The sequence below is a fragment of the Tamandua tetradactyla genome, chromosome 1 (genome assembly GCF_023851605.1).
Source record: "Tamandua tetradactyla isolate mTamTet1 chromosome 1, mTamTet1.pri, whole genome shotgun sequence".
In the NCBI taxonomy this organism is placed as follows: domain Eukaryota; kingdom Metazoa; phylum Chordata; class Mammalia; order Pilosa; family Myrmecophagidae; genus Tamandua; species Tamandua tetradactyla.
This window is the reverse complement of record NC_135327.1, coordinates 178,061,604-178,074,463: the sequence shown is the minus strand read 5'-3', so window position 1 is coordinate 178,074,463 and position 12,860 is coordinate 178,061,604. Positions and strand designations below refer to the sequence as shown.

The 12,860-nt window shown below is 32.3% G+C and overlaps 1 protein-coding gene across 8 annotated transcripts in view; it reads left to right on the top strand.

Annotated features, from left to right (window-relative positions):
- CNOT4 (CCR4-NOT transcription complex subunit 4) overlaps window positions 1-12,860 on the top strand; it is a 171,386-nt gene that overhangs the window by 131,049 nt on the left and 27,477 nt on the right. For all 8 annotated transcript variants that reach the window (XM_077141656.1, XM_077141416.1, XM_077141575.1 and 5 more), the window contains 3 exons: window positions 4,125-4,182; window positions 6,207-6,456; window positions 9,391-9,885. In XM_077141656.1, coding sequence (XP_076997771.1) covers window positions 4,125-4,182; window positions 6,207-6,456; window positions 9,391-9,885 — 803 coding nt within the window. The remainder of the gene's footprint in view (window positions 1-4,124; window positions 4,183-6,206; window positions 6,457-9,390; window positions 9,886-12,860) is intronic.

Genomic DNA, 12,860 nt, shown 5'->3' with positions numbered 1-12,860 from the left:
AAGGAGCCACTTGACTCTTTTCATTCACTTGGTTGCCATTGCCACTGAGGAAGTGAAATTGAAGCAATGTATTTGGGGCAAGTAGAAGAGAGCATACACTTGGCTTGAGCCTATGAAGATCCGATGTGAAGCTCAGCTATGTCACTGACCATTTATTTGCAGATGGTTCTGAGTTTTTTTTTCTTAATCTGTAAAACAGTATTTAAACTAGATTTTAATCATTCCTTCTAAGATGTGAAAACTAATAATTTGAGAGACTTTAAGCAAACTTGATGTGATAGTTACCTTTTCACCATGTTTCTCTTCACTTACTCTGTAGGAATGATTATCAAATAGCAGTGGTCTCAACTTAGACTAATTGAATCAAAATCTCCAGGGAAGGAGTTTGACTATATGCTTTATGCTTTCAATATATACCTATGAAAAACTCTATAGCACTAGGTTCCAGCTATTTGGGTTAATTTTTAAAATGTTTACTCTTAGAGATCTGTCATCTCACCATAGATTCTGAACTATTTAAGACTGGAAATTTTTTTTAATTTGACTATTTATATGAAAACATATTTAAGGATTTTTATCTGCAAGGATTTATACCTACAGCATTCTTATGGAAATAGTCTAAAAATTTATGATCACTTATTTTTTATTGTATTTTAAGACATAATTTCCTATTAATACTCTTAGTCCTGTTTAAATCTAGTGCTTTTCATTCAACTGTGTGGTGCTTATGGACTTCAGGTGTCTAAGATTTCTTAGTCTCTTATGACTGTTTGAATGAATTGTAAATGTAGGTAGTCTTCCAACTTTAAGCCTTTTCAAAGATTGTCGTCAGACTTCTGTTTTTGCCATTCTCATTCTTTGGTTTAGTTTATTACATTATTTCTTTTGTTCAAGAAAACCGAGTTGTTATGCTTTAACTTCTCTGTATCTTTTCCGAGTAGTTATGCTTTAACTTCTCTGTATCTTTTCTTGTTTTTTTTTTTTTTTTTTTTTACCCTTCAGTAGATAGCTCCTGCCCTACTGCTTTGTGCTGCACAAATAGCTCTTAAACAAAAATCTTAACTAATGAAAGTAAATGGAAAACAAAAATTTTGCCTCACAGTGCAAGAGTTTTTTTGTTTGTTTGTTTTTTATTTTTTTAGTGTTGCAAAAAGAGGTTGATTTAAATGAGTATGACTGCTGAATCATTATACTGATATTTCGTTTTGGCCTCCAGTGTCTTAGAGCAGCTAGAAGAGAAAATGAAAAATTGTGCAACTGTAACCCATACCAAACTTTAAAAATCTGTTCTGTAACTACTTGTTAAAATGTACTTGGAAATTTACTGGTTTTTTGTATATAAGGTATATTTCACAGTTTAAAAAAGGAGACTATTTTAAGAAAGTTCTTGTTTGTTTTAAATTAAAAAAATAATAACCTGTACAGTTTTTCTTAGTTTATCCAAACTGCTTACAACCAGTATCATTGGGACTTGGCGGTTCTTGAAGAGAATACTTCATTTCATGGAGTGGGTCTCTCTCTTGATTAGTTAATGTGGTATTTATTGAAGTTTGTTTGTTTTTTATCAGTTACCTTTTGGCATGATAGGGTGGGTGGATATTGAAACAGATTTGTTAATCTTAGTACATCCTCAGCAGACACAGAGCTTGTTGAGGAAAGAAGCTCAACACTTGATGCTAGTGGAGTTGTGAAAACTTAACCCGTTAGTAGTAGTCTCTAAATTCTTGAAACTTGTAAGTATGCTTTTTCTGTCTAGTTTATTATACATGTATTTGCAAAGACTCTTAGCTTTTTCTTCTACTTTTTTGGGGGGGTGGGGGGGGAGGTACATGGTCTGGGAATTGAACTCGGGTCTCCTGCATGGAAGGGGGGTGCATTCTACCACTGAACCGCCTGTGCACCCTGTCTTCTACTTTTGATTAATGATAGTTGCACTAATGTGGCAGTTTTAACTATAAATGACTTTTTACAGACCCCATAAAAAGTAAAATTCCAGCTGTTTTTTTCTTTAAAGCTTTTCATGTACTCTCCTTGAATTTGTTAATGATTGTTACGATAAATTAAAAATATACTAAAACTGAATGGATGCTAGACATAACTTACTGATATCTGCCACAATCCTGATTTTTTTCTGCATCTATCTTTGGATTGATGATACTGATCTAGAAGTTTTTAAGCATCTTTGATAAAACTTTCCCAGGTAAAGCATAAGATGATATAATATGAATCAATACTTCTGAAACAAAATAGGGGTGGTGGACAAGATGATATGAGTTCTTCTAAATAGTTTTAATTCAGAAACATCCTTAAGATTTATTCTTTATGCAATAAAATTTTCATATAATGCCCTTGACAGTAGCAAAACTGACTTTGGCTGTGTATTTAATGCTATTTTAATTATGGTGTTTAGGAAGATAAACTAAGATCAAGCTACTGAAATTCTTTGTAGCATCTTGCTTTCATTCTTTCAGTTCTTTTGTTACTGCTTCCTCCCAACTTTAAGGCCTTACTCCTATGTTCTTTGAATAGTGCAAATTTATCTTGGACTAACATGTTCCAGTCTGTTACTCAGACCAACAAATTATATGTTTCTGAAACATTACTTTGATTATGTCATTTCTGTGCTTAAAATTTACATTGGCCTCTGGAGTCTAGCCTCTACCTATTTTTCTATCCATGTTTCCGTTGTTAGTCAAACCATCTTATATGTTAGCCAAACTATTTCTCTCCCAACCCTACCTGTGACTGTTTGATCCTTCATATCTGTGTTGTTTCTACCTCTCTAATGCTATCCTGTTCCCTTTTTCCCTTCCTTCTCTAAATATATAAATCTTTTTAAGGGCTTGCTTAAACTTGAACTCCCTTGTGAAACCTTCCCTAACTGCCCCACTAGAGGTAGCTTCTTTTTCTAAAGACTCATGACATTTATTATTTAAGCAGTTCATTTCTTTGGTAGTTGGCACTAGTATTTGTTTGGTGTCCACCTCTTTTGTTTCTTCCATTATCTCTAAACTTAGTGGTCTCAGAGCTGTATCTTAAAATTATTTATATTATCCATACTACTTAATACTATTGGATGATTTATTGATATCTAGTGAATAATAAGAGGTAAAGAAGCTGTTAAAGTAAATTTGAGACCTGTTTGCCAGAATGAAGGGTACTTGGCAGGTCTGTACAAGAGATACTGGGATTCAGAGAAAGTACTAGCTGTGTTCATTTTTTTTTTTCTAGAGCAACTACATTAGGTATCAGAAAGTTGTTTCTTTAACTTTGGATATATTTCTGAGGAATATATGTTTGAGAACTTTGGATATATTTCTAAGGAATAAATAATTTTGATAAATTTGTAATCTTATTTTTCTATAATGTCCAGAACAACACATTTGGATACTTATCTCTTGTTCATGTGTTAAGTGAGTTATAAAAATGATGTCACTAAGTCAGTGTTGTGATGCTTAAGATATTTTATTTTGTTTTTCAGTCATACTAATTTAAATGAACTTAAAGTTAGCAATTCTGATTTACTGTGGTACTGCATTTTTTCTATATGGAAATAAATTTTTAGTTTTTCTTTTCAAGAGTATCAGTTTACTCAAGTTTATTTCTATTATCCTAAGTGTGTGTATATATATATATATATATGCACACACATATGTCTTCTCCAGCCTTATAATTAGAATATTAAAGTATTAAAAGAAATGTATTGCTCTTAAGAACCTATAGAGAAAGTTCAATAACTTTTATGCTTTTCTATCAAACCCCTAGAAAAATGGGATGGTATTATTTTAAAAACTGTAATGGGAAATGTGTTTATCAAATGCATAACACTAAATGATGGATTGGATTTTTGACCTATGATTGAAGTAGTATCCAAATTTATACAGAATGTTTTCTTTTTCATAAGCTGGTATTTCATCCATTGTTTTTGGAGAATCTAAGTAGAATGTAAGTTCCTCAAGGGGAGGGGTGTTATCTTATACTTTGTATCCTCACCATCTAACCTAGTGTCTTACATTATAGTGCCTCAATAAATGTCTAAGATGATAAAATATCTACCTTTTGGGGGATTTTTGGTTAAGTTTTTATTGTATATAAGAATGACTTTCTTTCTTTCTTTTTTTCAGCCCCATTGACAAACCTTCAGATTCTCTCAGTATAGGGAATGGTGATAATTCCCAGCAGGTAAGAATTCAATACTGTGCCACTCCATTTATCATCTATACTTTGAAAACAAGGTGTTTCTAGTGAAACATATCTTAAATACTGAAACAATTTCCAAACACTTTTGTGGACATCTTTTTAAGATGTGTTATAATTAGTCTCCTTTTCCTCTACAAATATATACAGCATAATTTAAACCTTTCTCAGTGACTCAGAATTATCATTATAATCATATATTATTCGTACTGTGTGGTAATGTATCTTTATATTATATATCTTTCTATTTATCTTTATTTATACAATATAAATATTATAAATATTTAAAAATATGTATTATATTTTTGGCCCTATACCAAATGGTCTCTGACTAGCATGGCTTCTGAGTTCTTGCTTATTAAAGTTGTTCCACCACCCTATTCTCCCTTTGTCCTTTACTGACAAGTGTAATTTCATTTTTCCATCAGTAGATTTGCCCCTTACGGTTTCCTTCTTTCTCCCCTCAAATAACTATTCTCTTTGAAATGATAAACCAAATAGTTAAGTTTTTGAAAGTTGCATCTATAGTGGTATTCTGAATAAGGTCCTGACTTTTAGAGCATGTGTTGTGTCCTCTTGTCTAATTATTCATGGAATTTTATTTTATTTTTTTGCTAGTTTTCTATTTGCTTAAGTTTGTATGCATTTTACTACATTGGTAAAATAAATGTAGTTCTGATCTCTTCCATAAAGAAGGGCCAGTTTTCCATAGTGTTTGTAGGAGAAAGATCTTGAATACAATGTTTTTCAAAGTTTTACTCACAAATTCCATAAAAGAATTTAAAAATTTTTATATCCCCTTGGACGTTTTAGGTTGACATTAAAACTTTTTTCGTAATAAGTAAAACGGCATCACAAAGGATGTAATTTCCAGCATGGTACAAATATTGGCGTGTTTAAATAAAGTTGCTATATTATTCTTTTAAAAGTAAGAAATTTAAATACTCTAGTGTTTTGATACTCCATCATCTATTTTTTTAGAAGAAATACACAAGCCTTTTTTTAATAATCAGAAAAATTACATCGTACCGTTTTTTCATTTTTCCATTTCTACTGCCATTGCGGAATTTCATCTTAAAAGGCATATATGTCTCTCACATAAAAATAAGTTTATCATTTTTGAGTTGAAAATGTATTTGTGTCACAAGGCCTTGAATTTTTTTCTTCTGAATTTTTATTAGTAGTCTTATTGACCAAAATGACATATATAGATTTTGATAAAAATTAAATCACTTAAGTTCAGTACTAAAATTATGTTCGAAATGCATCTCTTAATGAGGTGGATAGGGCCATTTTAAATTACTTTTCCATGTATCACCAGATGAATACTGTCTGTTTGTAGAGTGAGAAACAAAGTACAGCAGCAACCCTACACATGTTTTTCATTTTTGTAGATGTAAATGCTCAGAAATCTCGGTCATATAAATAAGTAGGTGGAAGAATAAAGATTAGTATATCATCACTCAAATCCTTGAATTCCTTCTGTTAAATACCTAAAAATCATATAAGGATTTATCATAAAAATTACTTTTAATCTCTCTCAGAACGACTTGACTAGATCTTCCATGAATTTGGTTGGAAAAAAATATTGACAATCACCTTGTTTGTAAAAGGATCCAGTCATTAGAGTCACTTACTCTCTTCACCAATTCATATATTTCCAATAATTTTTTGTTTGTCCCTGGAAAGGTTTTACTCTTGGGCAAAATACCATAATTAGATTCTGGAGAGTGAGAAGTGTTCTTTTCTTTGTAAAGTAAGGGAAGTTAGGTTGTACAAGGAAAAAGAGACTGGTTTAGTGCTTTTCAGGAAAAATCACTTTTAGAAAAAAATACATACATAAGTTGAAGAACTAATTGATTTTCTGAAAATCCATGCTTGCATTAAAAGATCTTCAACTGTTTGAAGACCACTATTTTGATATACTTAGTTGCAGACCTTTTTAATGGTGGCTTATTAAAATGTGTAAACTGGTATTGATTATTATTTTCTTTTCCTATTTTATATAGATATCTAACAGTGATACACCTTCACCACCTCCTGGTTTATCAAAATCTAATCCAGTCATCCCCATCAGTTCATCTAATCACAGTGCACGGTCTCCTTTCGAAGGGGCAGTAACAGAGTCACAGTCGTTATTCTCAGACAACTTTCGCCACCCCAATCCTATCCCAAGTGGGATTCCTCCTTTCCCCAGCTCCCCACAGACATCCAGTGACTGGCCTACAGCACCAGAACCACAGAGCCTCTTCACATCAGGTATATAACCAATACTACCAAGTGTTATTAATTATACTCTTTTATTTATGTACATAAAATCTGCTGTTTTAACCATTTTTAAGTATATATTTCAGTGGCATTAATTTCTGTTAACAAAGTTGTGCTACCATCACCATCTACTATTATTAAGACTTTTTTATCACCCAAAACAGAAGCTCTTTACCCTTTAAACAATAACTTCTCTTCCTCCTGCCAGAAGCCATGGGTTACCTTTAATCTTCTTTCTGTCTCAGTGAATTTGCTTATTCTAGATATTTCATATCAGTATCATCATCAAACAGTATTTTCCTTTTATGTCTGGTTTTTGTTTCACCCAACCTTATGTCATCTTCCCTGTTGCAACATGAATAGAATTCTGTTCCTTTTCACAGCTGAATCCTATTGTATGTATATACCACATTTTGTCTATCGTTTCATCTGTTGCTGGACACTTCTGTTGCTTCTGTCTTTTGGCAGTTGTGAGTAGTGCAGCTGTGAATATTGGTGTGCAATTGTCTTTTTGATGCCCCGCTTTCAATTCTTTGGGATATATACCTAAAAGTGGTATTCCTGGGTCATATGGTTCTGTATGTAGCTGAATGCATACAGTAGCTGCATCATTTTACATTCTCACCAACAACGTATGAGGGTTCCTATTTCTCCATATCCTACCTGTACTTGTTATTTTATATATTTTTTAAATAGCCATCCTAGTTTAAGTGAAGTGGTATCTCATGGTTTTGATTTGCATTTCCCTGATGGTTAAGATTGTTGAGAATATTTTCATGTGCTTATTTCCTGTTTGTTATCTTTGTTGGAGAAATGTCTCTTCAAATCCTTTGCCCATTCTTTAATTGTATTGTCTATCTTTTGGTAGTTGAGTTGTAAGAGTTCTATATATATTCAAGATAGTGAACCTTTATCATATATATATATAGTTTCCAAATATTTTCTCCCATTTTATTGGTTGTCTTTTTACCTTATTGATAAAAGCCTTTGATGCACAAAGTTTTCAGTTTTGATACAGTCACATTTATCTTTTATCTTTTGTTGCTCCTGTTAAGTTGTCATATCTAAGAATCCATTACCTAATACAAAGTTCTTTTCTTTTAATAGTTTTATGGTTTTAGCTTTTATATTTAGGCCCCTGATCCATTTTCAGTTGATTTTTATATGTATAGTGTGATATTGGAGTTCAGTTTCATTCTTTTGCATGTGGCCATCCACTTTTCTCAGTCACATTTGTTGAAGAGACCATTTTTTCTCTCTTTAGTGGACTTGGCACCCTTGTCTAAAATTAATTGGCCTTAGATGTCTTGGTTTATTTCTCTCCTCTCCATTCTGTTCTTTTGCTCTATTTGTCTGTCCTATGCCAGTACCATACTGTTTTGATTACTGTAGCTTTGTAGTGAGTTTTGAAATATGTAAATTTGAATTCTCCAACTTTTTCTTCTATTTCAAGATGATTTTGGCATTTTGGGGTCCCTTACAATTTCATATGAATTTGATGATTGACTTTTCCATTTCTGCAAAAAATGCTGTTGGAAGCTTGGTTGGGATTGCATTGAATCCAGAATCGCTTTAGGTAGTATTGACCTCTTAACAATATTAGCTCTTACAATATTTGCACAAGGAATAGCTCTCCATTTATTTAGGTCTTCTTCAATTTCTTTCAGTAGTTTTTTAGTTTCCCATATACAAGTCCATTACATCTTCATTTAAATTTATTCCTTAATATTTTGTTCTTTAAGTTGTTATTTTTAATGAAACTGTGTTCTTAATTTCTTTTTGGATTATTCAGGTGTTCTATACATATTGCTGATGTATAGAAACACCAGTGATTTTTGCATGTTGATCTTATACCCTGTAACTTTGCTTAATTCATTTATTAGCTCTAGTTCTAGTGGCTTTCTTGTGGATTCTTTGGATTTTGTATATATAGGATCATGTCATCTACAGGTAGAGATAGTTTTACTCCTACCTATCCAATCTGGATGCTAGCAGTTGTACTCTTAACATATTGTTGACAGACTAACATGAAACCCATTGGTGGTTTCTTTTTTCTCTTAACTCCGTTTCTCAGAGAAATGGAAACATTTTAAACTGCATGGAATTAGATAGTTAGATAATGTGTTCTATGATCTAGAAATCAGTATGTTAAAACACAGATTTCTCCAGAAATCAAAGTCTCTGTCCTTATTTTACTCAATAATAAGAAATTCATTCCTCAGGGAAACCATGATGACTTAATCATTTTAATATAAGATTTGTGTTTGTATAGTTTGACTTAGGATTTTCTCCCCAGCTGACATTGAGGTAACTTATTTATTAGTGAAAGTTGTGTTTTGACATTTTTAAACCATTTCCATTTTATTTATTATAATTAATTATTAATTTGAGGGATGGTATGAAAGTAGCATTGACAACCACACTTGTGAAGCAGAAATTAAAAAAAAAAAAACTGTGAGGATTAATATAAATAGATACTGTTTTCATTAAATTGCATTAAATTTTCTTAGAAGCATATAAACCATGTATTCAAAATTATTTGTACTTTGTCTTGATAGGTATTTTAAGAAGCTTTACTAATGGAAATATGTTACATTTAATTTATTATTACTTAATTCATTTGAATGAATTATTCTGGGTTTTTATTATGAATGGCTCAGAATATAATTTGGTACAAAGTGATTAGCAAAAATCAGTCTATCTAATTCAACTTTTGAAATTGGCAACAAGAATAAAATTGTTACCAGAAGTATGAGGCCTTATTTTAATTGCACGATATTAATGTGCTAAGAAATCATACAAATTATGCGTATATTTTATTTTATCTTGTAAAATGATATATTTAACTTTCATGAGTGTAGATACCCAGTAAGTATAAAACTGAGGTATGTATTTTATATTAACTATGATTTTTCCTCCTATCAGAAACAATCCCAGTATCGTCCTCTACAGACTGGCAAGCAGCATTTGGCTTTGGTTCTTCTAAACAACCAGAGGATGACTTGGGTTTTGATCCCTTTGATGTCACTCGAAAAGCCTTAGCAGACCTGATTGAGAAGGAACTGTCAGTCCAAGACCAACCTTCCCTTTCACCCACATCTCTTCAGAACTCTGCACACACTACAACCGCCAAAGGTCCAGGCTCTGGATTCCTGCATCCTGCTGCACCTACAAATGCCAATTCTCTCAATACTACCTTTTCGGTCTTGCCACAGAGGTTCCCTCAATTTCAGCAGCACCGAGCGGTTTATAATTCATTCAGTTTTCCAGGCCAGGCAGCCCGGTATCCTTGGATGGCCTTTCCACGCAATAGCATCATGCACTTGAACCACACAGCAAACCCCACCTCAAATAGTAATTTCTTGGACTTGAATCTCCCGCCACAGCACAACACAGGTCTGGGAGGGATCCCTATAGCAGGTAGGTTCATTTAAAGCCTTTGAGAATTTGTGAATAACTCATGCCTTCAGGTTGTTGGGTGGGTAAGGAAGAAACTATCGAATAGCAGAGTTAGAATATTTATTGTTAGTCTTGGAAATTTCTGTGGGAAAAAAAATTAAGGTCATTATCACAATCTAAAGAAATGTTAATTGGATGGATGCCTTGTAATATTGAGCTTTATAAGGATGGTGGAGTATTATACCTAGTTATTGTTTGGAAGCATTTTACTAAATAGGTAGTTACCAAACTTTCATATGTCATATAAATGCAAAGAGTAAGAGAAAATATGAGCTTTGAAATTATGTGCTGTAGAGTTCAACACCATGGTAAAAATTCTGTTTACATTCTACAAGTAAATGGTTCAAAAAAATTAAAGATGGTAATTAGTGAGAGCATGTGGGACAAAGTCATTCTGACTACATTGGACAGTTACTTATTTTGATTAATACATGCACACACACATATCAAAACTGCTATATATTAATAAAGAATTTAATATTTGAAAATTTTCATTATTAATGTTTCACAAATATACCATATGCACAAATATATTTTTTGTGAAAAAGAAATTAAGGAGAAATACTTCTCTTTTTGGTCTATCATGTTTTTATTTGTGGGGAAATTAGATTCCTATAGATTGCTAACATAAGATTTCTGATTTTGGACTGCTACCTTTGAAGATCTCAGAACTTTGGATCTTAAGATCCCATAGCATTTTCTAGATCAAGTGTCTTTTATATCTAAGGGAACCTTTCTTATTAATAGTGTTCTCGTTAAATTTGAGTTTCAGAGTGCATGGGAGAATAAAAGAGTTTGTTCCTCTCCTGATTTTCTCAAGGAGAATAGAGTAGTCCTTCACTATGTTACATAATTCATATACTTTATCTTTATTCCTTGTCCTATACTTTAAGATATGGTACGGCACAGTGTTCTCACAATGTGCTATTACCAGGAAGATATTCACTCTGTTGTTTTTAGCAAGATTGATAAATGAGTTTGTAGATATCTATTGAAATTCTTTGGTTCTCTTCCCTTATGACCAATAGCATTGCATTTGCACGTGTTAGAAAGTATAGTTTGTGGCTGTTGGTCCAGGGAAGTTAGCTTACTTAACAGTTGATACAGTGGAATTAATTTATGTAAACTTAAAAGCACCTAGGGTAATGATTTACACATTGACAGGACTCAAAAACGTTATTTGTTCATTTGATTATGGTAGTTGATAGGTGATCCAGAGTGGCATTTTTCAATCCTCTCTTTCTATATGATACTCACTTGTGAAACACTATTCAGTTCCTGGTACTTTTTTTTCCTGTTGCATTCAAGACAGCATTATTCAGTTATTTTTGTTTCATTTTAATCGCATATAGTGATTAAACTACCACTAGTAGTTCATCTAGTAGTGTATCTAGTAACTGATTATAACATCAGAAATATTTTAAACATTTGAATATTTTAACATTTTAAACATTTAGATATTAATTAAATTAAACCAATTAAAATGAGTACTTGGATTCCTCTTTGCCCAACAATGATTAGGCCATGTGAGGAATACATAAGAATTATACAGTATAAATAGTCTTTCCAGGAACTTTATATTGTAGTTGAAGAGATAAAACCTGTATGAAAGTGGTAATGATATGATACCGGAATCTGAGAGACATCAGTGCAGCCTGTAATTGTTTGGGAGACTTCATTGAGGATGTGGGAATTGATGTAGACTATGGCATTTTGGATTTTGATTGATAGAAGGGGAAGAGAAAGACCTTTTGTGCTGATGGAAACTTCCTGAATAAAAACATAGAGGCAGGAATTATTAGTATGTTATTCAAGAAGCAATAGTACTGCCTTCTATGACAGGAAGTATTTCTTGTTTTGTATGATGTAATGGATGAGAAGATAAAGGAACTCTTACAGCTGGGCAAAACAGTGTGAACTTGATATGATAGAGAGTATGATGGCTCTGTGGAACACTAGTTCTTAGTTGTCTTCATTTTGTACTTTCATTTGACTTATTACATAATTATCTTCGATAAATTATCTGTTCTTCCGATATCATAGTCATTATAGAAGACAGAAGAGCAGTTCCAACCCAAATATTTGAAACCAGTAGTTATTCTTGAAATGCCACAGTGCTGAGAAATCACTGATTTGTGAATGCAGTTATCTTCATATTAGACATTTGAAATCTTCATCAGAACTAGAGACTTGTGGAAAAACGTGGCATTAAATTGTGGTCCTATCTTTGTGTGTGTGTGTGTGTGCGTGTAACACATAATAATTTAACTGTAGAGCATTAAAACTTTTTTCAGAAATTTTGAGAATTAAGTCACCAAATTTAAGTTATGAATCATTTGTATTTTGGGGGGACGGGTCATGGGGAGAGTTTATTTCAGATTTTTCCATTTTTGGCTATGCATTCCTGCTTGTTATTTAAATGGTGACTTATGCTAGCTTATTGTTAGATTATTTTTAAGCCTCTGATGACTAAGAAATTCTACTTTTAAGGTACCAAAATATTTTAAATTGTTAGGAAGAATTATACCAGAATCCTCATGGCTTTTAAATATTTGCTAGATACCTCAGGAAATAATGAGCTTAGCCTCAAAGGAGAATAGTATAATTATAGCCAGATGATTTAGGATTTTCATTACAGTAATGACAGAAAGTAAAAATCTGGAAAACTGTGTCTAATTTGAAGCAATTTAATACCTAGCTAATATCTGCCACCTCTTTTCTCCATTTGTAACTTAGTTGTCTTTATTGAAAGGAATTCAATTTTGTAGCCTCTGTTGATTGTTGTGGTACCTTACATAGAGTAGCTGTTCATTAAATAGAGTACATGCTGTTTCTTTGAGACCTTTGATATGTGCTTAGAAAATATTCAACACTGTAACGGGCACATTTATTTATTTATTCTTTAGCTAGTATAGAATCCTTGACTTTAAGAGAAA